Source organism: Arachis ipaensis, chromosome B7 (assembly GCF_059453495.1).
Source record: "Arachis ipaensis isolate K30076 ecotype BB chromosome B7, ASM5945349v1, whole genome shotgun sequence".
Lineage (NCBI taxonomy): Eukaryota > Viridiplantae > Streptophyta > Magnoliopsida > Fabales > Fabaceae > Arachis > Arachis ipaensis.
This window is the reverse complement of record NC_142442.1, coordinates 17,402,703-17,424,221: the sequence shown is the minus strand read 5'-3', so window position 1 is coordinate 17,424,221 and position 21,519 is coordinate 17,402,703. Positions and strand designations below refer to the sequence as shown.

At 33.1% G+C, this 21,519-nt stretch overlaps 2 protein-coding genes across 3 annotated transcripts in view; one reads left to right on the top strand and one right to left on the bottom strand.

Moving 5' to 3' along the window:
- Positions 1-1,730: 1,730 nt before the first annotated feature.
- LOC107608873 (protein SET DOMAIN GROUP 40) lies at positions 1,731-21,332 on the top strand. Its single transcript, XM_088493166.1, is given in 8 exon segments — positions 1,731-2,011; positions 18,710-18,790; positions 18,792-18,858; positions 19,310-19,441; positions 19,573-19,621; positions 19,624-19,697; positions 20,087-20,380; positions 20,648-21,332. Coding segments are annotated over 8 exon segments (1,476 nt in total). The 5' UTR covers positions 1,731-1,856; the 3' UTR covers positions 21,272-21,332.
- LOC107606802 (CMP-sialic acid transporter 4) overlaps positions 9,391-21,519 on the bottom strand; it is a 76,270-nt gene continuing 64,141 nt past the window's right edge. The window contains exons 1-16 of one of the 2 annotated variants that reach the window (XM_088493167.1): positions 18,135-18,504; positions 16,900-17,043; positions 16,725-16,797; positions 16,526-16,601; positions 16,328-16,439; positions 16,121-16,200; positions 14,908-14,983; positions 14,693-14,793; positions 14,412-14,483; positions 13,583-13,631; positions 13,374-13,415; positions 13,091-13,212; positions 12,787-12,846; positions 12,200-12,248; positions 9,899-9,993; positions 9,391-9,612 (exon numbers count right to left, since the gene is read on the bottom strand). In XM_088493167.1, coding sequence (XP_088349293.1) covers positions 9,561-9,612; positions 9,899-9,993; positions 12,200-12,248; positions 12,787-12,846; positions 13,091-13,212; positions 13,374-13,415; positions 13,583-13,631; positions 14,412-14,483; positions 14,693-14,793; positions 14,908-14,983; positions 16,121-16,200; positions 16,328-16,439; positions 16,526-16,601; positions 16,725-16,797; positions 16,900-16,926 — 1,086 coding nt within the window. In that variant the 5' untranslated portion in view covers positions 16,927-17,043; positions 18,135-18,504 and the 3' untranslated portion in view covers positions 9,391-9,560. Of the gene's footprint in view, positions 9,613-9,898; positions 9,994-12,199; positions 12,249-12,786; positions 12,847-13,090; positions 13,213-13,373; positions 13,416-13,582; positions 13,632-14,411; positions 14,484-14,692; positions 14,794-14,907; positions 14,984-16,120; positions 16,201-16,327; positions 16,440-16,525; positions 16,602-16,724; positions 16,798-16,899; positions 17,044-18,134; positions 18,505-21,519 lie in introns of those variants that run through there. The other variant, XM_088493168.1, reaches the window with a different exon arrangement.

The following is a 21,519-nucleotide window of genomic DNA, read 5'->3' as shown; positions in this document are numbered from 1 at the left end:
ACCTACTATTTTTGAGAAAAAAAAAACGATGTGTATATCTAATGTGATATTAATGTATGTCTAATGTGTTTAGATTTTTTTATGTTGATAATTAAAAAAAAATCTATTTTTGGTGTTTAATATTATTTAATTCATATTAATAAAAAAATTATATTTTTATATTTTTTTTGTTGAGTATTTAATTTGTGACGTTAACAATAATAATTAAAGCTTGATATATTTAATTTTGAATATTACATTATTATTGTCCATGCTAATAATGATAATTTTTTATTTTTAGATTTTAATTCTTCATGTTAATAATGAATTAAATTATATTTAGGAATTAAAATATTATTATCTCGCATGCTTTATTTTTTTTTTTGTATCAAATATGTTATCGTAAATAAATTTATATTATGCTAAGGAGCTATAGTTCAAATGGCATAATCTTTCCATATTTACCTAGAAATTACGGGTTCGAGTCTCATTCATAATTAAAAAAAAATAATAAAGTTATATTATATTCAGGAATTAAAAAAAATTGTTAGTATTTTGTAATTTGATGATTTTGATCTTTTATTTTTTTATAAAAAATTTGAAAAGTACAATAAATACAAAGTAATTAATGAATCATTCAAAGTTTAAAAGAATAGTGAATTTATGAAAAAATAAAATTAAAAAAAATTTATATTGAATTAAAAATAAGGATAATTTATGTTAATAAATTGATTGAAAACTAAAATTACACATTGAATAGAAATTGATTTCATATATGTTCTAAACAGATCTATATAAATTGAATCAGACAAACTCAATTTTTAGCTATTTACATATAAATTGATTCGATTTACTATGCACAAGATATACATAGTAAATCGAATATATACATAGTAAATAAGTATGAATTAAAATAAAAAAATTATTATAATTAAATTTTTATTTTAATTCATATATTAAAAATTTTTAATGTATTTGTTAAAATAAAATTTATATTTAGGGTTTATAATAATAATTTACATGTTTATATGAATAGACATCGTTAATAATTTAGTATTTAGTTGTATGACTATGAAAAATAAAAATAGTAAAATATAAAAATTATTATTTATATTACAAATTTAAAAAATATATATTTAGAATCAAATTTTTGTATAGACATTAAATACTTATATATTAAAAATGACATCTAAAATAATGGGTAAAAAACAAAAAAATGTGAGAGAAAGACAAATTTTTTTGCGAGAGGAGTGATAATACATAATAGATTTCATTTCATTTTTTTTTTTGCCCATTTCATAAAAAGAAGTTGGGACACTCTCAGAGGTAAATTTTATTTGAGACGAAGTCCTAACAATTACCACATCTTCAATTATTATTATTATTATTATTATTATTATTATTATTATTATTATTATTATTACCCTTAAAAGATCTTATATCAAAATTGCTTGGATCAAGCATACACATTTTGAATCCAGGCCACCTAAAAAAAAAGTAAGAATCCAACCCCAACAAAAAAGACCAATTCAATTGTTAGCAACTTAGCATAATTAAAAATAAATTAATCCATACTAATTATGCCACTCCATAGTCCATAGTGTACACACCCCATCAGTTCAGGTTCCTGCCATTTCTAATTCGCTTCAGTTCGTGTCTCTGCGTCTGACAGAGGGCAACAACACGCGTCCCTTCTCTCGACACAACCAACTCATTTCAGCACCTACCGAAAAAAAAAAAAAAAACTTCAACACAGTAGCACAACCCTTTTTCCAAGCCCCCACTTCAAAATCTCTGAAGAAAAAACACAGCTGAGTGGGCGAGTTTAGGTTTTTGAGTTGTAGGGTTGTGAAGGAAGCAGGTTTGAGATTTTTGTGATGGAGGAAGAGGATGAAGATGGAAGCATTGAAAGCTTATTAAGATGGGCATCACATATTGGAATCTCGGATGCATCAACAACCACCGACCAGCCCCACCACTCTCTCCCTCTGGGTTCTTCTCTCTTTGTCTCTCACTTTCCTCACTCTGGAGGGTACCACCTAATCTTCCCTCTTTTTCATTCTTCCTTTCATGCACAGCCTCTTCACATTCATTTAATACTGCAGTAGAGGTTTGGGCAAGGTTCTGAAAATCGAATCGGTCATCGAACCGCTCTAACTACTGGTTCACTAGTTCATAGGTTCAACCGTAGTTAAATCGAAAAAACTGTTTTATAATAAAATAATAAATAAAATATAAATAAACACATTAAAATATAATTATAGTCTATTAAAATATAATTATAGTCTAATATAAATCATGAAATATCATCCAAATTAAAAGTATTACATAAACCAAAATGTAACACCCTGGTATTTTCAGAAGACTCAAAACAAAAATATTAGCGTAACACCCAAGAATAAACAAACACATAAGCATAAAACAACATGAAGTTAAATAACAGAAAAAGCTGACTCTTACTCACTCAAACCAGAAAATTAGTTGCAGAATTTCAATTTCAATTCAAGAGAAATAAACAAACAAAACCTACCTATCAATTAGTTGCAGAATTTCAATTTCAATTTCAATTATTCAGTTGAAAAATCAGTTGAAACAAGCAAACAATTATTCAATCAATTATTCAATCACTATATCAGTTCACACTTCACAGTTCATATAAAAACAATTATTCAATCACTATATCACTATATCAGTTCACAGTTGAATGACTTGAATCAGAGTTCACAAAACTTCACTATATCAGTAAACCACATATCAGATATCACTATAAAAGAGACGATGATTGCAGAAGGGGACAGAGACACCGACAGACAGAGACAAAGACACCGAGAAAAGCAAGTATGTATACCTCAAAAAACCCCTCATGTAAACAATGGAAACAATGCTTATTCACGATGAGTTGCTTGCAAGAAATTAAAATGTGCATATACACAGATAGAGTAGGTAGAAAGAGATGTAGAGAGTAGACTAAAAGAGTTTAATTTGGTGATTAAACTACAGAATTCAACAAAGTAGCAAGACCTCTTCTGCAATTAAGCTCATCGTAATCACTGAGCTAAACTTTCTCAAAACATAACAATTATCAAAATTTATTACAATCTAAACTCATATCTAACAAATAGCTCAAAACTTCAGGCCATCAACACACACCAATACAGGCAACAAAGATCAAACAAATCATCAAATTGCTGTGTGTAATAGTAACAATGCGTGTTGCAATTGCTCAGATACATTCTTTTAACTTTGACAAAAACTTCATTCAACTCAAGAGAGGGATAATAAATCTTGAATCTTCCTCAGCAAATCCAAATCAGCCATAATAGTAATACTAAATTGTACCTTCTGATTTGGCAACTAATAAAAAAAACAGAACAAAAAGTTCAAAGTAAAAAAAAAATAAAATTAACAACCCAACCAAAGAATCAAGAACAACCCAACCAAAGAACAAATTAGAATCAACAATAGGGAGGACGACGGAAGAATAAAAATAAATCAGAATCAAACCAACAATCAAAATAAAAAAGTTTAGAATAAAAACATATCAGAATCAAAATCAAACAGAGGCTCCATTACAGATTCAAATGCAAGGAAGGATGACGGCGCTGGAAACGGAGAGCTGGCGACGGTGGAACAAAGCTTCGCGACGGAGGCAGGAGGCGAACCCGGCGACTATGCTTCTACTGCTGAGAGTCTGAGACGTTAGCTGAGTGAGGGGTCGAGTGAGCTTCGAAGCTCCAACCAGCGACGGCGTCAGGAGTAGTCCGACGGCTGAACGAAAGGGAGGAAGTGAGCTCGCCGGCGTTGAAATGAACGACTAGCTCGAGGGTGATGGGAAGGACGAAGGAGGGTCTGCTGCTGCGCTGTTGGAGAGTGTTGGAGTGAGTTAGGGTTAGTAACGGGTAAGGTTAGGGGTTACTGAATGCTAAACGGCGCGTTTTGAGCGTTTTTGGGCAAAGTAAAAAAACCGGCCGGGTCTCGATTCGGTTCGACTAACCGGTTACCGGCCGGTTTAACGGTTCAACAATGATTTTTATTTTTTCGGTTCGCAGTTCAATCGATTCGACCGACCGATTCAAACCGATTTTCAGAACATTGAACATGATGGTTTATTAATTACAGGCCATGTGTAGCTTGTCGCAGCTGGAGCTCAATCAGGCTAGTCAACTAATGTGGCGAGCCATTCTAACATATGCAGCCATAGCAGTTTTGGATCTAGGTATAATGGGCTTGTATGTTTTTAATAAAATAGAGTTTTTTTTTTTTTTTTTGGGTCTTATAAACATTAAAAGTAAAGGAAATAATATTGGAAAATATTGATTAAGGATTAGATATTGTAGATAAGTTGGTGAACAAAAAATAAAAAAAGTGTAGATAAAAAATTGAATCATAAATTTTTAGCAAAAAAAATTGTAAATATTTTTACATGGCAATAGCTTATAAAGATAAAAAAGGTATTGACGATGTTGTTATGAACATGCTGCGATTAATACAATAATAAAAATTTTTAAAAATTTATTAGTTTTGCATAACATGAAAAAAAATTAATCAAAGTTTATTTATAGACGTATATGGTCTAATTATAGTCATAATTTGATAAAAATTGGTAAAAATTACTTGTAAGTAAATATACATGATTATTGATACAATTAATGTTACTTAAGTGAAAAAAAAATTTAAATGTTAAATGACTTTAAATTTGACTCAGATAATGATGAAGTGAAAAAAAAATATATAAGACACTTTTTTTATATATTAGAAAAAAATTGAATGAGTGAAGTATTTAAACGTTTATAAACTCGAATTTTTTTATTTTTATAAATAAAATAAATATGATCATTATTAAAATAAATAATTTAAAAATTATTTATCGTTTTAAATTTTAGGGTCTTATCTCGTTTACTAAACGAGATAGGACACGTCAGCTGTCATGTGGGTATCTCGTTTACACTGTAAACGACATACATAAAATGTTCATCTCGCTTACAGTCAAGACGGTTGAATTTGAAAAACTTGAATTATTATGATAATTAAACATTATTAAAATATTAATTAAAAATTATTAATTTGACAAGCCTTATCTCGTTGACAGTGTAAATGAGATACTCATGTAGCAACTGACGTGTCCTATCTCGTGTACAGTGTAAACGAGATACGCACAATGCCATCTCATTTACGCTGTAAACGAAATAAGACCTTGGAATTTAAAACGGTAAATAATTTTTAAATTATTTATTTTGGTAATTATCATATTTATTTTATTTAATAGTAGTTTTATAAATTTATAATTTAGAATGGTATTCTATTAATTCCAATATTTTTTCACAACAGGAACTTAATTACAAAATCTGATAGGATATAGGGAGTCAATCGAAAACAAAAAATATAGGAATCTAATTAAAAATTTAATAAAATTATAAGACTAATAAAATAATTAAACCATCTAAGTTTTAGAATTTAGAGTAAAAAAATATTGTTTAGGGTTTAGAATATAGATTTTTAATAAGAGAAATTAATTACATATAATATTAGTACATATTATATCTATAATATTATTGACTCATTCATTTATGAAAATGTTATGGTTCATGGTTCAACTATGAGGGTTTATTTTAGGATATAGAATTGGGTTATAAAAGTTTATTTTTTAAAGTTTAAAGAAATATTAGTACATATTATATCTATAATATTATTAATTAAATCACTTTTAAAAAATTTATGGTTGATAGAACAGAATTAAAGATTTACTGTTAAGAATTTAGGGTATAGATTTTGTTTTATAAAATTTGAGTTAGAAAGTTTAAAGCAATATCAATGATTTTATGATTTACGATGTATGAGTTATGTTACAACATTGCATAATTATTCATTTCTAAATAATTATGGTATAAGATTTTTCAGTTTAGGTATCTAATTTAGTTAAGCTTTTTTTGAAAAAATAACTTAAACAATAAATGTTTATATGAAAAATAGTTTATAAATAAATTATTTTGTATTTGATTTTTTAGTTTTAAAAATGTTTATATTAAAAAAAATGTGATAAAATGCTTTTTATTATGAGAAATATTTTTTTTTAAACTTCTCTATAACCACTTAAATAACTTCTTAAAAAGCTATAATTTAGTTTTAAAAATTGTATCAGACATTAATATTACTACTTTTTATAAGTCAAAAACTAAAAAAAATAACTTTTAAAACTTTTCAAACGGACCGATAATATTAAAACTTTAGTATTAAAACGCAGATTTAAGGTTTAACAAAGTCATAATGATTTTAGTTAATTTTGAACTATTCCTTTCCTACTTTATAGAAAGTGCATAATTTACCTTTTTTATTTTAATTTTTATTGCATAGATTTTGTTGATAGACATTTTTGTTATATTAAATAAATTGATATTATTTATATTTTTTGAATTATATCTATAAATTTAGAGCACATAGTTTATGACAGTTTTACGTTTTTTAAAATTTATATTTAGTTCGAAAACATTTGTGTTACGTTAAAGACATCAATATTAATTTAAGTTTTCTAAAAGTTGTATATTTATATATCAAATCATTCATTATTTATCAAATAAAAAAAGTTTTATGATTAGCATCTCGCCGGCAAGAAATATGAACGAAAAATTCAAGAGGGACCACGTTGATGCATTTTTTGGAATCTAGAGGACGTAATTAGTGCAATTGGAAAGTCAGGGACTAAATCGGTGCATTTTGTGAATCTCAGGAACCAATTTAGGGTTTAACTCCATTTTTGTCTTGTTTAAGCGCTAAAATAAAACAACATTGTTTAGTCCTCTATGTAGAGTGGCAAGTCAGAGAATATTCAACACTGCACTTGCTAATTCAGCGCTAGAAAAGGTCCGGAGATCAATATGGTGCTCGAAATTGATTGGATCTTAGAGACCAGTATAGTGAATTTTGGATTTAAGGGACTAAAATAGTGAACGTTGTGTATCTCCAGAATCACTTTGGGGATTTGGTCCTCCCGATCATATTGTAATAAAGATTTAGAGACAATAAAAAATTAGTTCAAATAATCCAATATTATTTTATTTAGTATTAATTGATTATGACATTTTTACACATATAAACGTTTTTTGTAACCAAATTTAACTAAGTTAGTACAAGCCCAACAACAACAAAAATGTTGATGTGTCACCGCTTTTCCGTCTTCATGCTTTTTTAGCATAGAAAATTTTGTTGGAGAGCACAGGAACTTATTGACATAGCACATAAATTTTTGCTGCGAATATATTTTGTTGGTTGGGTAAATCAATTGTGGTCTTTCAAAATTTTCTATGTTGTTCATCAAAAGTTTTTGTGTTGTGAATCAAAATTTTTTGTGTTGTGCACCAAATTTTTCACACTATATGTATTTTGCAAGGTTCTAAAAATCGGTTTGAATTGGCCGGTCGAACCGGTCGAACTGTGAATCGGTAAGGATTCCGATTCGATCAAAAGCTATAACCGCCATTTCTAAAAATTATTATTAGACCGTCGAACCTGTCGAGAACCGTCCGGTCAAACCGAATTGAGACTCAACTAGTTTTCAGATTTTTTCATCAAACGGCATCGTTTTGTTCACTAATAAAAAAAAGAAAACGGTGAACCCCTGAACCCTAATCCCCTTCCCTTCGTCAGTAGCATCTTGCATAGTCGCCTCCAAGCTCCTCCCGCCAAAGAAATTAGGCAGAGCTATCGCTAAGACTGGAAGTGAGTCAAGCCAACTCATGAACTAGCTCGAACTAGACTTGTTAATAGCTCGATAAGCTAAATTCGTGAGCTAGTGACCAAACTTGAACTCATAAAATAAATGAGTCGAATTTAAATTTGAATAAGCTCAACTCATTGCACCGTAGATTTGTATTATTTCTAGTAAATCGATGTTTCTCCTCATTACTCGTTGTCAAGTTGCTTAGGTCACGGAGATAGAACCTTGAGTTCTAATTTGTCTCTCCTCTTGAGAGTTCCATCCCTCCTACTGAGAGAATGAGACGGTGGTTTTCTTCGACCTTACTTGTATTTGATCCTTGATGTTTTCTGAAAAGTCTCCAAATTCAAACTTTGAAAATGGCCCAAATGAATAGTTTGTGGCCAACTATGGCGATTTATATAGCATCTTTCAAGTAATTCACTACAATCTGTCATAATTTTCTTCATTTTTTTTTTCCATAAACCACAATTGATGCTTGTGGATTTTGGCCATAGTTTTCTTCATGATCCGCGATATCATGTAGCGGTTTTTGTCCTTAGTTTTTTGTTCGTAAACCGCTATCTTTTGTAGCAATTTATTTTTTGTTTCGTTCTTCACATAAACTACGATACACATAAACCATGATAGCCTATATTTATTTATGTGTATTTTCAAAAAATTCTACGCCTGATAATAATTTATATAGAATAAAAATAAGACTCGAATATAACCACTCTTCATTTATTGTATTTGAGTAATATTGATTTGTGTTTGATTTAACTGGATAAATTACTTTTTTTTATAGAATCAAACTAATTTTGTTAATTCATGTATAACTTTGTCAACATTTTAAATCAATATTTTTTTATTCCAAAATAAAAACAGCATGATTTCTTAACAGCCTGTAAAATAAAAACAGCATGATTTCTTAATAGCCTGTAATGCACCAATGAAAAAGAGACGGATAAGAGCTTTCAAACAACCACTCCAATGGCAGAGGATGGCACAATGAGGGTAGAGAATTGAGATATCAATGCAATCCAACTTAAATGGGCACGCAACTAATCCAGGCTCCTGATCCAACTCTGGCGTAAACAATGACAAAAAAAAAAAAAAAAAAAAATTCAAACAAAAGATGAATTCTGCTCTGACTACTGATAACACTTCCTAGAAAGTATAACTAATATTAAAGTCATTTTTTATTTGATAATATTTTTAATTATATCATACATTTTATTTTTTCAAATAAAAAAATTGTTCATTCCTGGACCTACGCAACGTAAGCCAACCCACCTTGTATTTGATATACAACCTACAACACGGATCCTTTAAATCATTATCCGACCCAACTTGGGGAGAAGTTAAATGTTCTCCCATTACTTTGCTAAATGTGAGGGTTAAATAAAGTAATAACCGTCAATAAACCTTAGCTCAAATGACATATCTCCCCTTCCCACCTCCTTCCCACCTCTTGATAAGGACATTGAACAAATTACCTTTAAATTAGAAAACTTTTCCCAAGTGATACACGGCTGACTTAATTTTTTTTTCCCTTCCTCTAATTTAAGTGGTGTGCCAAATATAGCTTGAGTGAAATATATTTACTAGACATATATGTCAAAATATGAATTTAATTTTAATACACTATCAGTGTAAAATCGTTTTACAGGCACATCCAATCATATAAATGTCACATTAGTAAAAATAACTCTTTTACATTTACTACGTGAATGATAATGATTGTAATTGCATGACTATGTAAAACGTTTTACAATGTCCATACATAAAAATTAAACTCGTCAAAATATACACTACTATGATATTTAATTAACAATTTGAAAATGTATGAATATGAAATGGGGTCAAAAGAACCAGGTGGTAGTTATAGCTATCTTTGCATCTTCCCGGCAGAATGCAGATAAATCGCAACAGAGACAACACTGCAAACATAACAAGAAGTTTAAGTTCAAGCGATGAGACAAAGAAAATGGTTACGCCCAACATCAAAAACAAAAAAGCAAAGCACAAAAAAATAAAAAGAGCTAATAAAATTTTGTGCATACTAAAGTTACATTAGGAGCCAAAGCCATTAAAGCACTTAAGATTTTAACAATTTAATTTCAATTGTTGATATGATGGGGAAAAAAAATAAAAAACCTGGTGTGCTCACAAATCAAAGCATAACCACGTCATGTTAGAAAAATTGAGGATATAGCAGCAACTTACGTTGTACCAAGGAAAAATGCAAGGGAGAGATGAAATCCGAAAAGGTAGACAGAAACTACTGCCGTAAGAAGCATTGCCACCGAAGTAGAGTACACCTATGCAAAAATTGGAAACTTAATCATACAATTGAACTCCACTTCATAGGCTATATCTATCATTTGGCAAATTGGCACTTGTAAAGGCATTATAATGTCCAAATAAATCAAACAAAACAACTGTAAGCCCCCATATAGATTATTACATGTGATATAAAACACACATCATGACCCAGCTCTAGACAATAGGTATAGAATTGGTTTTGTTTTGTCCAAAAGAATTTTAAATTATTGGTTTTTGGTCCATGCCGTTAATTTGTCACGATTAAAAGCTGACACGACAGGCTGAAACTTGATGTGGCATACCTCATCATGTATAGTTTATTATTAGACAAATTTGAACATTCAATACATAAGAAATCATGTAGTTCAGTTTTGGGTTGTAGTAGAAGTAGCAGTGTGGTTTGGGGTTTCAAGTAGAAAAAATATTAAGAACCAATTTTTTAATAGCCAATTTTAACCAATTGTTCCCTTTTCTTTTGAAACTAGTTTTCTCTCCCTCATCATCACCCCTCAGTCTCTACTCTCTGTCCTTGCCTCTTCTTCCTCTTCATCTTCATCTTCATCTTCCTATTCTTCTTTCACTTCCTCTCAACCCCCTCATGCCACCAACCCCATTCTTCATTCTCTGTCTCTGGAGAACAAAACTTTTTCTCTCTTCATTTTACAACTTGCTACACATTGCATCCATGGATTTCACCACCGCCCTCCCCCTCTCTGCCCTGGCCTCATCATTAGCTTTAGCAAGATGCTCATTGACTTCGAACCTACCATCTCAATGCTGCCGGCGGTGCCCTTGCCAACATCTCCATGGCCGTCTCCTGCGGCATGTCCGCCCTCGTCGACAATCTCTGCAAAGATGGCCAGATATGCTACATCATCGAGCTTGCTGAAGAGATCTAGAGTTGTCATTGTTGTGGCCGTCCAGATCTAAAGCTGTCATTGGCTTCCAAATCTAAAGTCGTTGCAGCCTCCTCTCATTCTATTCGCTCTCATCATTGCCTCCACCTCTTTGATTCTGTTTACTCTTGTCACCGCCATTGCCTCCACCTCTCCGACTTCTTGTTGCCGCTGTAACTACCTCCTCTCTCATTAGGTTATCCGTGTGTGCCAATTTGTTCTGCTTTGCCAATCAGTTTGTTATGTGGATTTGCAAGTGCAATAAAGTGCAAAATTGCTTCTTTATTTATTGTTTTGCTTCAATTTGTTGTTGTCATAGCTGTTATTTGAATTTGTATTTGTGGATGTTTCAAAATAGATAGCCCACTTTCGAATGTTCTTTTTTAATAGGTCTTTGGATGCTTTAGGTTTAGATTTTTTTTAATTTTAGATGTTTAACCCTAACATAAATATTTTTTTAAAACAAAAAAATTGGGTGTTTAACCTAATATAAATGAATCTGATGAATTTTTGCTTTTGGGGATCCAACATAGGTATTTCGCTTTCGAATGTTCTTTTTCAGTAAGGTTTTAAATGTTTATTTGGATGATTTGGAGATTTTTTGATGCATTAGGTTTAGGGTTTTTAAATTTTAGATATTTAATAAATAATCCGACAAATTTTTAGTTTTGGGATGTTTCAATATAAGTATCTTTCGGATATTCTTTTTAGTAGGATTTTGGATCTCAATTAAAATATAGTTTGGATGTTCAATTACAAGCAATTTTGGATGGTTGATTAAATGGAGTTTTGGATATTTGATTATATGGAATTTTGTGTTTTTAGTTTTGGATATTCCACTTTCAAATGTCACTTTAGTGAAATCTTATGTGTTCTTCTGACGTTAAGTCTTGAATGTTCATTTGAATGATTTGGATATTTTTGAATGTGTTAGGTTTGGAAGTTTAATTTTGAATGTTTAACCTAATTTTATTATTTTTATATTTTAAATTTTTTTAACTTTTGGTGAGTGACCGCCAGATATTTGGCCTCTGGCACCTGCCAAAGAGTAGCCACCGATGAAGGGTGAGGTACCGAGGTTGTGGTGCTAAGCTAATAATGATAAAGTGGTGTTGGAAGAAAAAAAAGAAGATAGACTAATATATGATAATAAAAGTTATATAATATTGCAGGATCCCCTGGCATTCTCCTAAAAGTGATTCACAATTAAACTCATGGAACTGTTAAGTTCTACTGTTGCTTCTAAATATTTAGTGGATAATATAATCATAGAATAAGAATACGCAGTCTTATACCATCATCGTACCTTCACAATATTGTCAGCATACTTCATCACCATCGATACAGCAATTCCACTGGATGCACAAACAATATAAATGTGACACTTACGCGCAATGAAAATTTAGGAAAACTGACAAATCTAGCCATGAAAGAACAAAGCTAAACCCGCAAAAGAAGATCTCCATGTGACAAAACTACCCAAATGTACCTAACCGTTAATTTCATTCAAGGGTAAGTTTTTCAACATTCTGAATTTTTAAGGTAAAAATGGTCATTAACTCGTCTTTTGTGGTTACAAGGCTAGCTTTGTTCATCCATGATAGATTTGTCATTTGTGAGTGTCTTGAACTTTCATAAGTAAAAATAGTAGTTTGCTCATTAAATAATGATAACTTTTGCTTCCATTTGCTTCACAAGACACACAGACGTGAAGAGACAAATTTAACATGAAAAACGAAAAAATAGCCTAAAAAGGGGCAACAGTTGAAAATTGAAGAGACATATAATGGACATGACTCCAAATGACAAGATACATAACTGTCGGTGGTAATCCAGGTAAAACTCCCCGAGTTGAAGAAATTTTATAAGAGAACATCAATTAACAATTTTTACCTGAGTGCATGATTGAAAATCATGAGAACAGTAATGCGCGAATATCCATGGAGGAATCCCCTGAATATGGGAAATACACGCATTATTGATGAGCTCATTCTAAGCCTCATAATACTACAATAACTCTCCTGTTATAATGCTTGATGACTTTATGATCACAATATATATTATGAGCATGTCTTGTCCCTTTTCATGAGAAAAGATTCTCCTCAACATGAATTCCTTAAAGAGAATCAATATGGTGAAAAAGTAGAAAAATCAACATAAACTACAAAACCAAAGTCTGAAAGAACAGTAAACTTACTTGTTCATCACAGCATCAAAATCTTGAACCAGTATTGCAATAGCATTGAAGCCCATGCCAAAGATATAAAGCCAGAAGTTCTGAACGTTTATGTTCCGTGAAGGGCGCTTCTTAATAATAGCCTGCCAATATTGTTAAATGTATCACAAAATGGGAAGTTATAGAGCTCAAAAAACTTATTCTCTGCCGACTGAATTTTGGATTGAATAATAAAATTTAGCTCATGCATTAATAATAAATTCAACATCAACAGCACTGTAATTTAGCTCGTAATTAAAATTACCTCAGTATATACTCCTGCAAAACCACTCAAGAGTGCCATTACCTTTATGAAAAAAATAACTCATGATTATTATTCTAAGACATAAATGCATGCTTTATTATGTTTCTAACATTAGACCGTAACAACCAAAAATTTTGCTAGAGATTCATCCCTAGAAGAGTTCACAATTTCGGGTTGTTACAGAGGCCACTGCAAATGCTAATACTCACAATTGCCATCACCCAACCTTGAAAGGGAGTTTGAAGAACACGATCAGAACTGAAAATAAAAGGCAATCTTTCAGACAAATTTAAAAGATAATTATCAATTAATAATATGACTTCCACAATTTAAAATAACAAAAGAAACAGCATTCTAATGGCTAGAAGAGCTGTTCAATCCCTCCTCAGAAAAATTATGTTAAGAAATCGTCACCCCCCCCCCCCCCAAAAAAAAAAAAAAAAAAAAAACTTAACACAAAAATTCTTCTCATTTTATACTCTCACTATGTTCCAACCATAAACACCGAAAGTATCAGATATGCGCCAATGCCAAATATTCCTCGTTTTGCTGCTTCAAAGTCTCTGAAACTAATTGTCGGAAAGTAATCCAAAAAATATGTATAAAGCAATGCTATTCAAATTGCCAAAAAGACAATTTCAAAAGTAATCAAGCAACTTACACAATGGAAAATAAATCTAAAAAGGCTATTGCTCTCTTTTGTAGAGAGACACATTACACCTAGATCAATAGAATAGTCTTGTGAGGATTCCAGAGAATGTGCTGAGGAACCTGAGAATTTGGCAAAGAGTAGGTATACAAAACTGATAGGAACTAGGAAGAGTTGGAGCTCTTCTAATCTCTACAATTACCAAATGATTCCACACCTAACTCTCTCTCAATCTTAACCAACTTCCTCACTAGCACTTCAATCAGATACATTTGTTTGTTACATTACAGCTTGTAGATAGGGGGCCATTTTTACAGCAGTACCACAAGAACATTATAATATATTAGTATGAAAGTGATGGCCACATGTCAGACTTGGATTAGTCTTACTTTGAATTCAACTGGGCTGTAGTGCAACCAGCAGTCAGTAGAATAAAAGCAGCCCATTGAATCTCACTTAACCTGAAATGCAAATAAAAACACAACAATAGGCAGCCCCAGGGCAATACGATCAATAAAATTAAATATTATTTTACTAAGCCATTAGTATTAAGTAATAAACTAAACTTGTGGAAACAAAACACTGCCTCAATCCTTAACAAAAGATTATGATAATGAAATGAGAATTGACAACAATTTTTTTTATATTGAAAATAAAGAACAAAAGCTACCTCTTCTTGAGTATAATTCGGTAGAGAACACCTGTACTGATAATATTCAAGTTTTTTAATATCTGATAGCCAGGAGCATCTACATATGCAAAAATGTAATACTGCCATAAAATTGAAGAGTAAATACAATCAGATTTTGGATGGTATCTGTTGCAAAATCAAAGTTACATAATAATCAATTGTGACCATAACAAACATAGACATGCATCACCAACCTGAAGCAAATTTTTGACAAGGTAAAGTGCTGCTGGAATGGGATACACTATAACTTCATCTAATGTGGTGCTCAACCTAGATGCAAGAAACAATATACAACGACTTATTTAAATTCATTCTTCAACAACAGACAACATGAAAAATCTCTCATCAGAAAAGGAAACACATACACATACAGAAGTCATAATGCTTAGATAAAAGGATGAAATCACAAAACAGGACTTATCAAGTGAAACCACTGGCCTACTGAAAACATTACTGCTCAGAATCTCCCCTCTCCCCTCTCCCCCCCCCCCCCCTTTCTTTTTCTTTTCTTTATTCTCTCTTTCTCCAAACATACCATGCAAAAGAGTTAATGCTTTGCTTTGTAATGGTAGAAACAGGCCAAGCCTATATTGAAGCTTATTAATCTAAGCCTGATTTGTTCTTAAGCTTGGCCTGCCATTTAGAAAAACATATTGACTAATAATAAAAAAGTATATTTATTATTTTTCTCTCAATTGAATCATTGGCATCCAAGTTCTACTACTAAGAATTAATCCTGCCCAAATTTACTTGAAGTCCCATTAAGGAGGGTAAAGGCTTCGTGGCGAGGATTTTTTTTAATGCACACAATGCAAGACTAAAGCTCAAATGGGCTAAATGTATGCATAATGCCTAAAATAGGCTAGATAAGTCGAACAAGCGTTTAGTAGATTAAATTACATTACATTTATATACATTTCTAAATCTAAACAAGCCCAGGACAGCCAGCAAGCCTACTCGCTTTTCCGCAAACCTAGGCCTAGGTTGCTAAGATAAACAGGCTTTTCAAAAAGCCTGCGCCTGCTTCTATATTTTAGCAAGCCACAGGCCCTTAATAGGTCGCCTGACCTGTTTCCATCCTTGAATATCGAAATGTAGTAAAGATTCGCCCTGAGGAATACAACCCAAAATCTCAGTATAATGCTTCAGCTTCCAAAGTAACATTATGAGTTCGTAGAAACATGTACTTTGGTTACCTTGTGCTTTTGTGCTTGCTTGTAAATGGCCAAAATGCAAGTTGTCACTCAAATTTTCAATGTAAGAAAAACCTTATTCCACCTCTTTAACTAGTTAATAGTTATCCAAACTTTTTTCCCTTTTCATCAACAGAATGTAAAACATAACCCAAAATCTTGCACTAAATTCACAATCAGATCAAAAAACTTAAGGGAAAAGGATTATGCTAACCGATTGTCCTCGGTGACACCTTCCTTTTTCCATATTCTTGCAAGGGCCACAAGGGATATAGCACATTTTAAAGTCTCCACCTATAACCAAAAGATTACCAATAAATTAGGAGCCATGTATTGGTCAAATGCCACAACTCGGGTTATCAAGCAGAAAGTGAATCAATGGAATGAGTGCATACTGCATAGAGATGAGATCTATACGCACCAGAAAGTTTGCGGTGGTTACACTATACTCGTACTTGCCAGCTCTCTTGGACCAAACGATTAGAATGGCTTGCGAACTAGTAAGAATAGTCAATGCAAGTGTAACAACTGACCTATATCAAGAGAAATGGGATGAGGATTAAGAAATCGAACAAGAACTGAACAGAAAGATAACGGAGAGTGGGAGCAGGAGTCAGACTTGAGTTTCCACTTTGCTTTCGCCATGTGGCTATCGGTTTTGGTTTCTCCCACGGAGGCCAAACGGTTGTCTAGGACTGCAAAACAGTGAACAGGGGAAAAGAGGTTAACGCTATTCCAATGGTGAAGTTGCAAACACAATACATCTAATTATCTAACCGATACAATATAAGACAGAAGAAGAGAAGATAGTTATGCACCTGCATCGGACAGCAAAACCGATTTTTCACGTAAACTCTCAACGTCCTCGATGCCGGTCTCCCTATCATCACCCTACAACACAAAGGTGTGTCAAAACTCAAATCAACTCTAGTTTATTATTGAGTGAATGGAAGAAATGTGATAGCAAATTTCTCAGCTACATATTAAAAGCACCTCATCCCTGATTTTCCTGTACTCCATTTTCGACTAAGAGTTGTGAATTAGAGAAGAGCGAATTACAACTCTATATACTTATTGCAACCGCTACAGATCTCATCTTTATGCCTCAGTGACTCAGTCCCTCGGCGACTATCCCAGCTGCACAAGCATAACCAATCCGGGACCAGTGATCCCCTCATTCAAATTACATAAACCAGAATTATTCAAAATTATTCAAAAGTACTAAACATTACCAACAATCCAACCCAATAATCTCAACTCTCAAGTTCACAACAAACAACATCCAAAATTATTCAAAATTATTCACAATTATCCAACAAACAACAAAATCCAGTTTAGTAAACAAACCAAAATCAGTTCATGTTTAAGTAATCAGTTAATCACTAATCAGTAAACAACAATTATTAACCAAAGTTCACAGTTCATCATGTTGAATGAATCACAGTTCAGTTTCAGTAATCAGTTTCACTAATCACTCACTAGTCAATAATCACAGTACAGGGAGAATCACAGTTCAGTTTCATGTTGAATCTTGAATCAGTTCACAGTTTCACACTACACAGTTCAAAGAAAAATTAAACAGGGAGACAGAATTTCAAAGTTCACAGGTGCGAGTGAGAGTGAGAAACACAAAAATCATGTCTCCCAGATGTCATATGAATTCATTAACTAGTAGAAACACAAAAATCATGTCTGAATGCATATGAATCCAAAGAAACAAGCCAATCCTTCAGCAACTAAACATCACAAAGCAATTTAGACCAAACCAGCCAGCAACAAACAACATTCCTTCTTTAAACTATGTACAGAAATACTGGCTTACAACAGCATCAGAACAAAATGAAACAGGAATTCAGCAAAAATCCTCACTGCACAAGCAAGCAACATGAATCCACACAAATGCTCCTAACTGAATCCAGTGATTAGGCTCAAATTAAAACAAGACTCAGCATCAACAGGCAGGACAAGGCAGCAATAAATCAGTATGCAGCAGCATCAATCAAGCCAAATTGGCACAGGAGCAAACCATACAGCACAAACAAAGCAAGAAAATCAATAGAACAGCAACACTTTCAGTCATCATCATTATTCAAAACAAACCTAAATCCACTATCCAGCTCAGATTCGCTAACCACCTAATCAACTAACATGCATTTCTAACTAACTAAGCTAATCAAAATTAACTAGCTATAGCAACAAAATGAATAGAACAGGGGAAGGGCAGAGACCTGGAAGACAGAGAAGAAGCAGAGATGGGGGAAGGGAGAGTGAGAGTGAGGCGGTGGGAGACAGCGAAGGCACCATCTCAGTTCTCCACGGCTGCTGCGGTGGCTCGACGGCGGTGGCTCGACCCGTGTGAGAGTGAGGCGTTCTCACTTCTCAGTTCTCGATGGCTCTAGGTGGCGCGACGGCGGTGTCTCGACGGCGAGCCCTCGACCCGTGTGACGCGGTGACGCCAGTGACTTCAGTGAAGCAAGCTTGCTCGAAGAAGAATCATCAACAATGGGAACCACTGAAGCAGAGAGAGCAGCGAAGCCAATTAGGGATCTCAGTCTCAGCCTTGGGAGTTTTCGTGATTTAGGGATTCAGACTTCAGAGGGGGAAAAAACTCAAAAACGGCAGCGTTTTGTTGCTAACTTAAAAACCGGCCGGGTCACGGTTCGGTTCGACCGACCGGTTACCGGCCGGTTCTCCGGTTCAATTCCAATTTTTTAATTTCGCAGTTTTGATGATTGACCGATCCGTTTTTCGGTCCGGTTCACGGTTCGAATGGTCCGATCGGCCGGTTCGAACCGATTTTCAGAACATTGGGTTTGGGTGCTGTAAGAGACCTTAGGATGGGGGAGCTCATTCTGAGAGTTCCAAAATCTGCTTTGATGACAACTCAGTGTTATGCAACATACAAACCTCTCTCAAGCTCTTAATAGCCACCCTTCTCTTTCTTCAACCCAGGTATTCTTTCATAACTCTATTTCTACTCTATTTTGAATGTCTCAAGTGAGCTAAGTTGGAATCTTGTTGTGGCCTCTAACTGTTTGTGAAAATGCGCTCAAGCCATTTGTTTTAAGTTCTTCTCAATAGACAATAGTTATTGCATCAAAGCAGGGAAATGGTTATTGTCGCTCCTAGATTGATAATGCCACCTTTTTTTTATAAATTCATGCGAATATACAATGTAAAAAAATCATGATCGACTGACATTATAAAAACTAGGATTGACAATATCATTTCCCCCGAAGCAAATGTTTTTCGGTTTTACTTGAACCAGGGTCTGATTCCATGGTATATAATAGTATGGTGTGGCTTCATCATTGTTGTATTATTACCTGTGCCGTTGCTTATAATTGAGTTTTTTATGCAAATGAATCATTTGGCCTTACTTCTCAGCTTGTTCACAATGCAGATACTGAATGTTTGCCTGTTGTATGAAGTTGGAAAAGGGAAGGCTTCCAGGTGGTATCCTTACCTCATGCATTTACCAAAGAGTTATGACATCCTAGCCATGTTTGGTGAATTCGAGAAAACTGCTCTGCAAGTTCAGTTTCTATTAGAAGTTTTAGTTTGTCTTGTTAGGTTAGACATAGCATCTGACCTGATACTACTTATCAGCATTTCATTTGCACTTCTCTTTTTGAAGCCATCTTTTATGTATCTTGTGGTTTTTAGGTGGATGAGGCTATATGGGTAACTGAAAAAGCCGTGCTAAAAGCCAAGCTCATGCTTTGATGGAAGATCTCAAATTTAAGCCCCAGCTTCTAACATTTAAGGCTTGGGTGTGGGCTTCTGCAACGGTTAGAAATTTAGCTTGTTATAAAGACTCATGCATGCTAATTTATTTATTTACAAATATTCAATTTGGTTTTCGTGGAATCCATTGGTTCTTATTTTGGTTATTAAGTGATAATATACTGAATATACTTTTCCTGTGCTGAGCCTTCTCTTACATCCATGAAATCTTGACACACTTCTTGTGGTTAATTGTCTAAATTAAAATTATCTCAATGATTGGAAAAATAAACCTATTTTATGGATTATTGATAAGTTACTGCTGGTTGATGCATCAAATGCATTTTTGAATTACAGGGCATATTTATATTTACTATTTAGTATTTCAGTTGTTAGAGTAAATGGCAGAATTCCACCTTTATGATTTTATCTCATCTGATCTTTCAAAATCTAGATATCTTCCCGGACATTGCATATACCGTGGGATTCAGCTGGGTGTTTATGCCCTGTGGGTGACTTGTTTAATTATGATGCACCTGGAAAGGAGCCATCTGACATTGGGGATCTAGAGGATTTGCTATCTAGCTCTTCGATCCATGATGGTTCCTTATCAAATGAAGACAATACTACAGTCGCTGATGCAGAGCAGCTTGATTCCCAGTCTCAGAGATTAACAGATGGGGGGTTTGAAGAAGATGCGAATGCATATTGCTTTTATGCTAGGGCAAATTACAATAAAGGAGATCAGGTATTACACACACAAACTATATATATATATATATATATATATATATATATATAGTTTGACTGGCTAACTTTAGTAATTGAGTTATTCTTCTTATGTCTTTTCCAAATTTGCTTCTTATGTCTTAGAGAACAAAGCATTTCTTGTTGCTTATGTTATGTTACGTTACTGGATGTCACTATGATCTTTTGCATGTGCTTGAATGGCCTGAATTAATTAACTAGTTACTCGTCCCATTTGAATAATGTAATTTATTATTATTCTCACTAGGTTCTGCTATGTTATGGAACTTACACAAATTTGGAGCTTCTTGAACACTATGGTTTTATCCTACAAGACAATCCAAATGATAAAGTTTTTATTCCTTTGGAACCTGCTGTGTGTTCTTCCACTTCTTGGTCCAGGGAATCATTGTACATCCATTACAATGGGAAGCCTTCCTTTGCGCTACTAGCTGCATTGCGGCTGTGGGCAACCCCTCAAATCAAGAGGAGGTCTGTTGCACATTTTGTTTATTCCGGCTCTAAAATCTCTGCAGACAATGAAATTTTCATCATGAAATGGCTATCGAAGACTTGCCATGGTGTCTTAAAGAATTTGCCAACATCTATTGAAGATGACACCTTGCTCCTGAATGCAATGGATAATAGTCAAGATTTTTGTACTTTTTTGGAGGTTACAAAACTCATGTCTTTCCGGGATGAAGTTGATACCTTCTTAGAAGTTCATAATATGAAGGGTAAATGTAGTGATAGCAATGTAGTTTTATCCAGAAAAACAAGGTGGTCTATGAATAAGTGGAAGTTGACTATTCAATGGAGAATCAATTATAAGAAAGTCCTCCTTGATTGTATCTCTTATTGTAGTCAAATATTAGATTCTCTCATGGAATAATAGTGCTATTATTTCACTGCCTTCTTAATTATTTCAAGAATTTCTGAGATTTTATTATCAACATTGTCTCCTCTTCAAATTTCTGTTCTAATCTTGACATTCTTCTAGCCAGTTATCTTATATTGTTAATGTTGAAAGTGCTGAGTATAACAAGGTAGATTTTAGCATGACTATGTTACGGTAATTATATCAGTGTTAATATATACTAGGAGAGAAGAATTTGCGCAATTCTGAGATTCTTCTCAAGA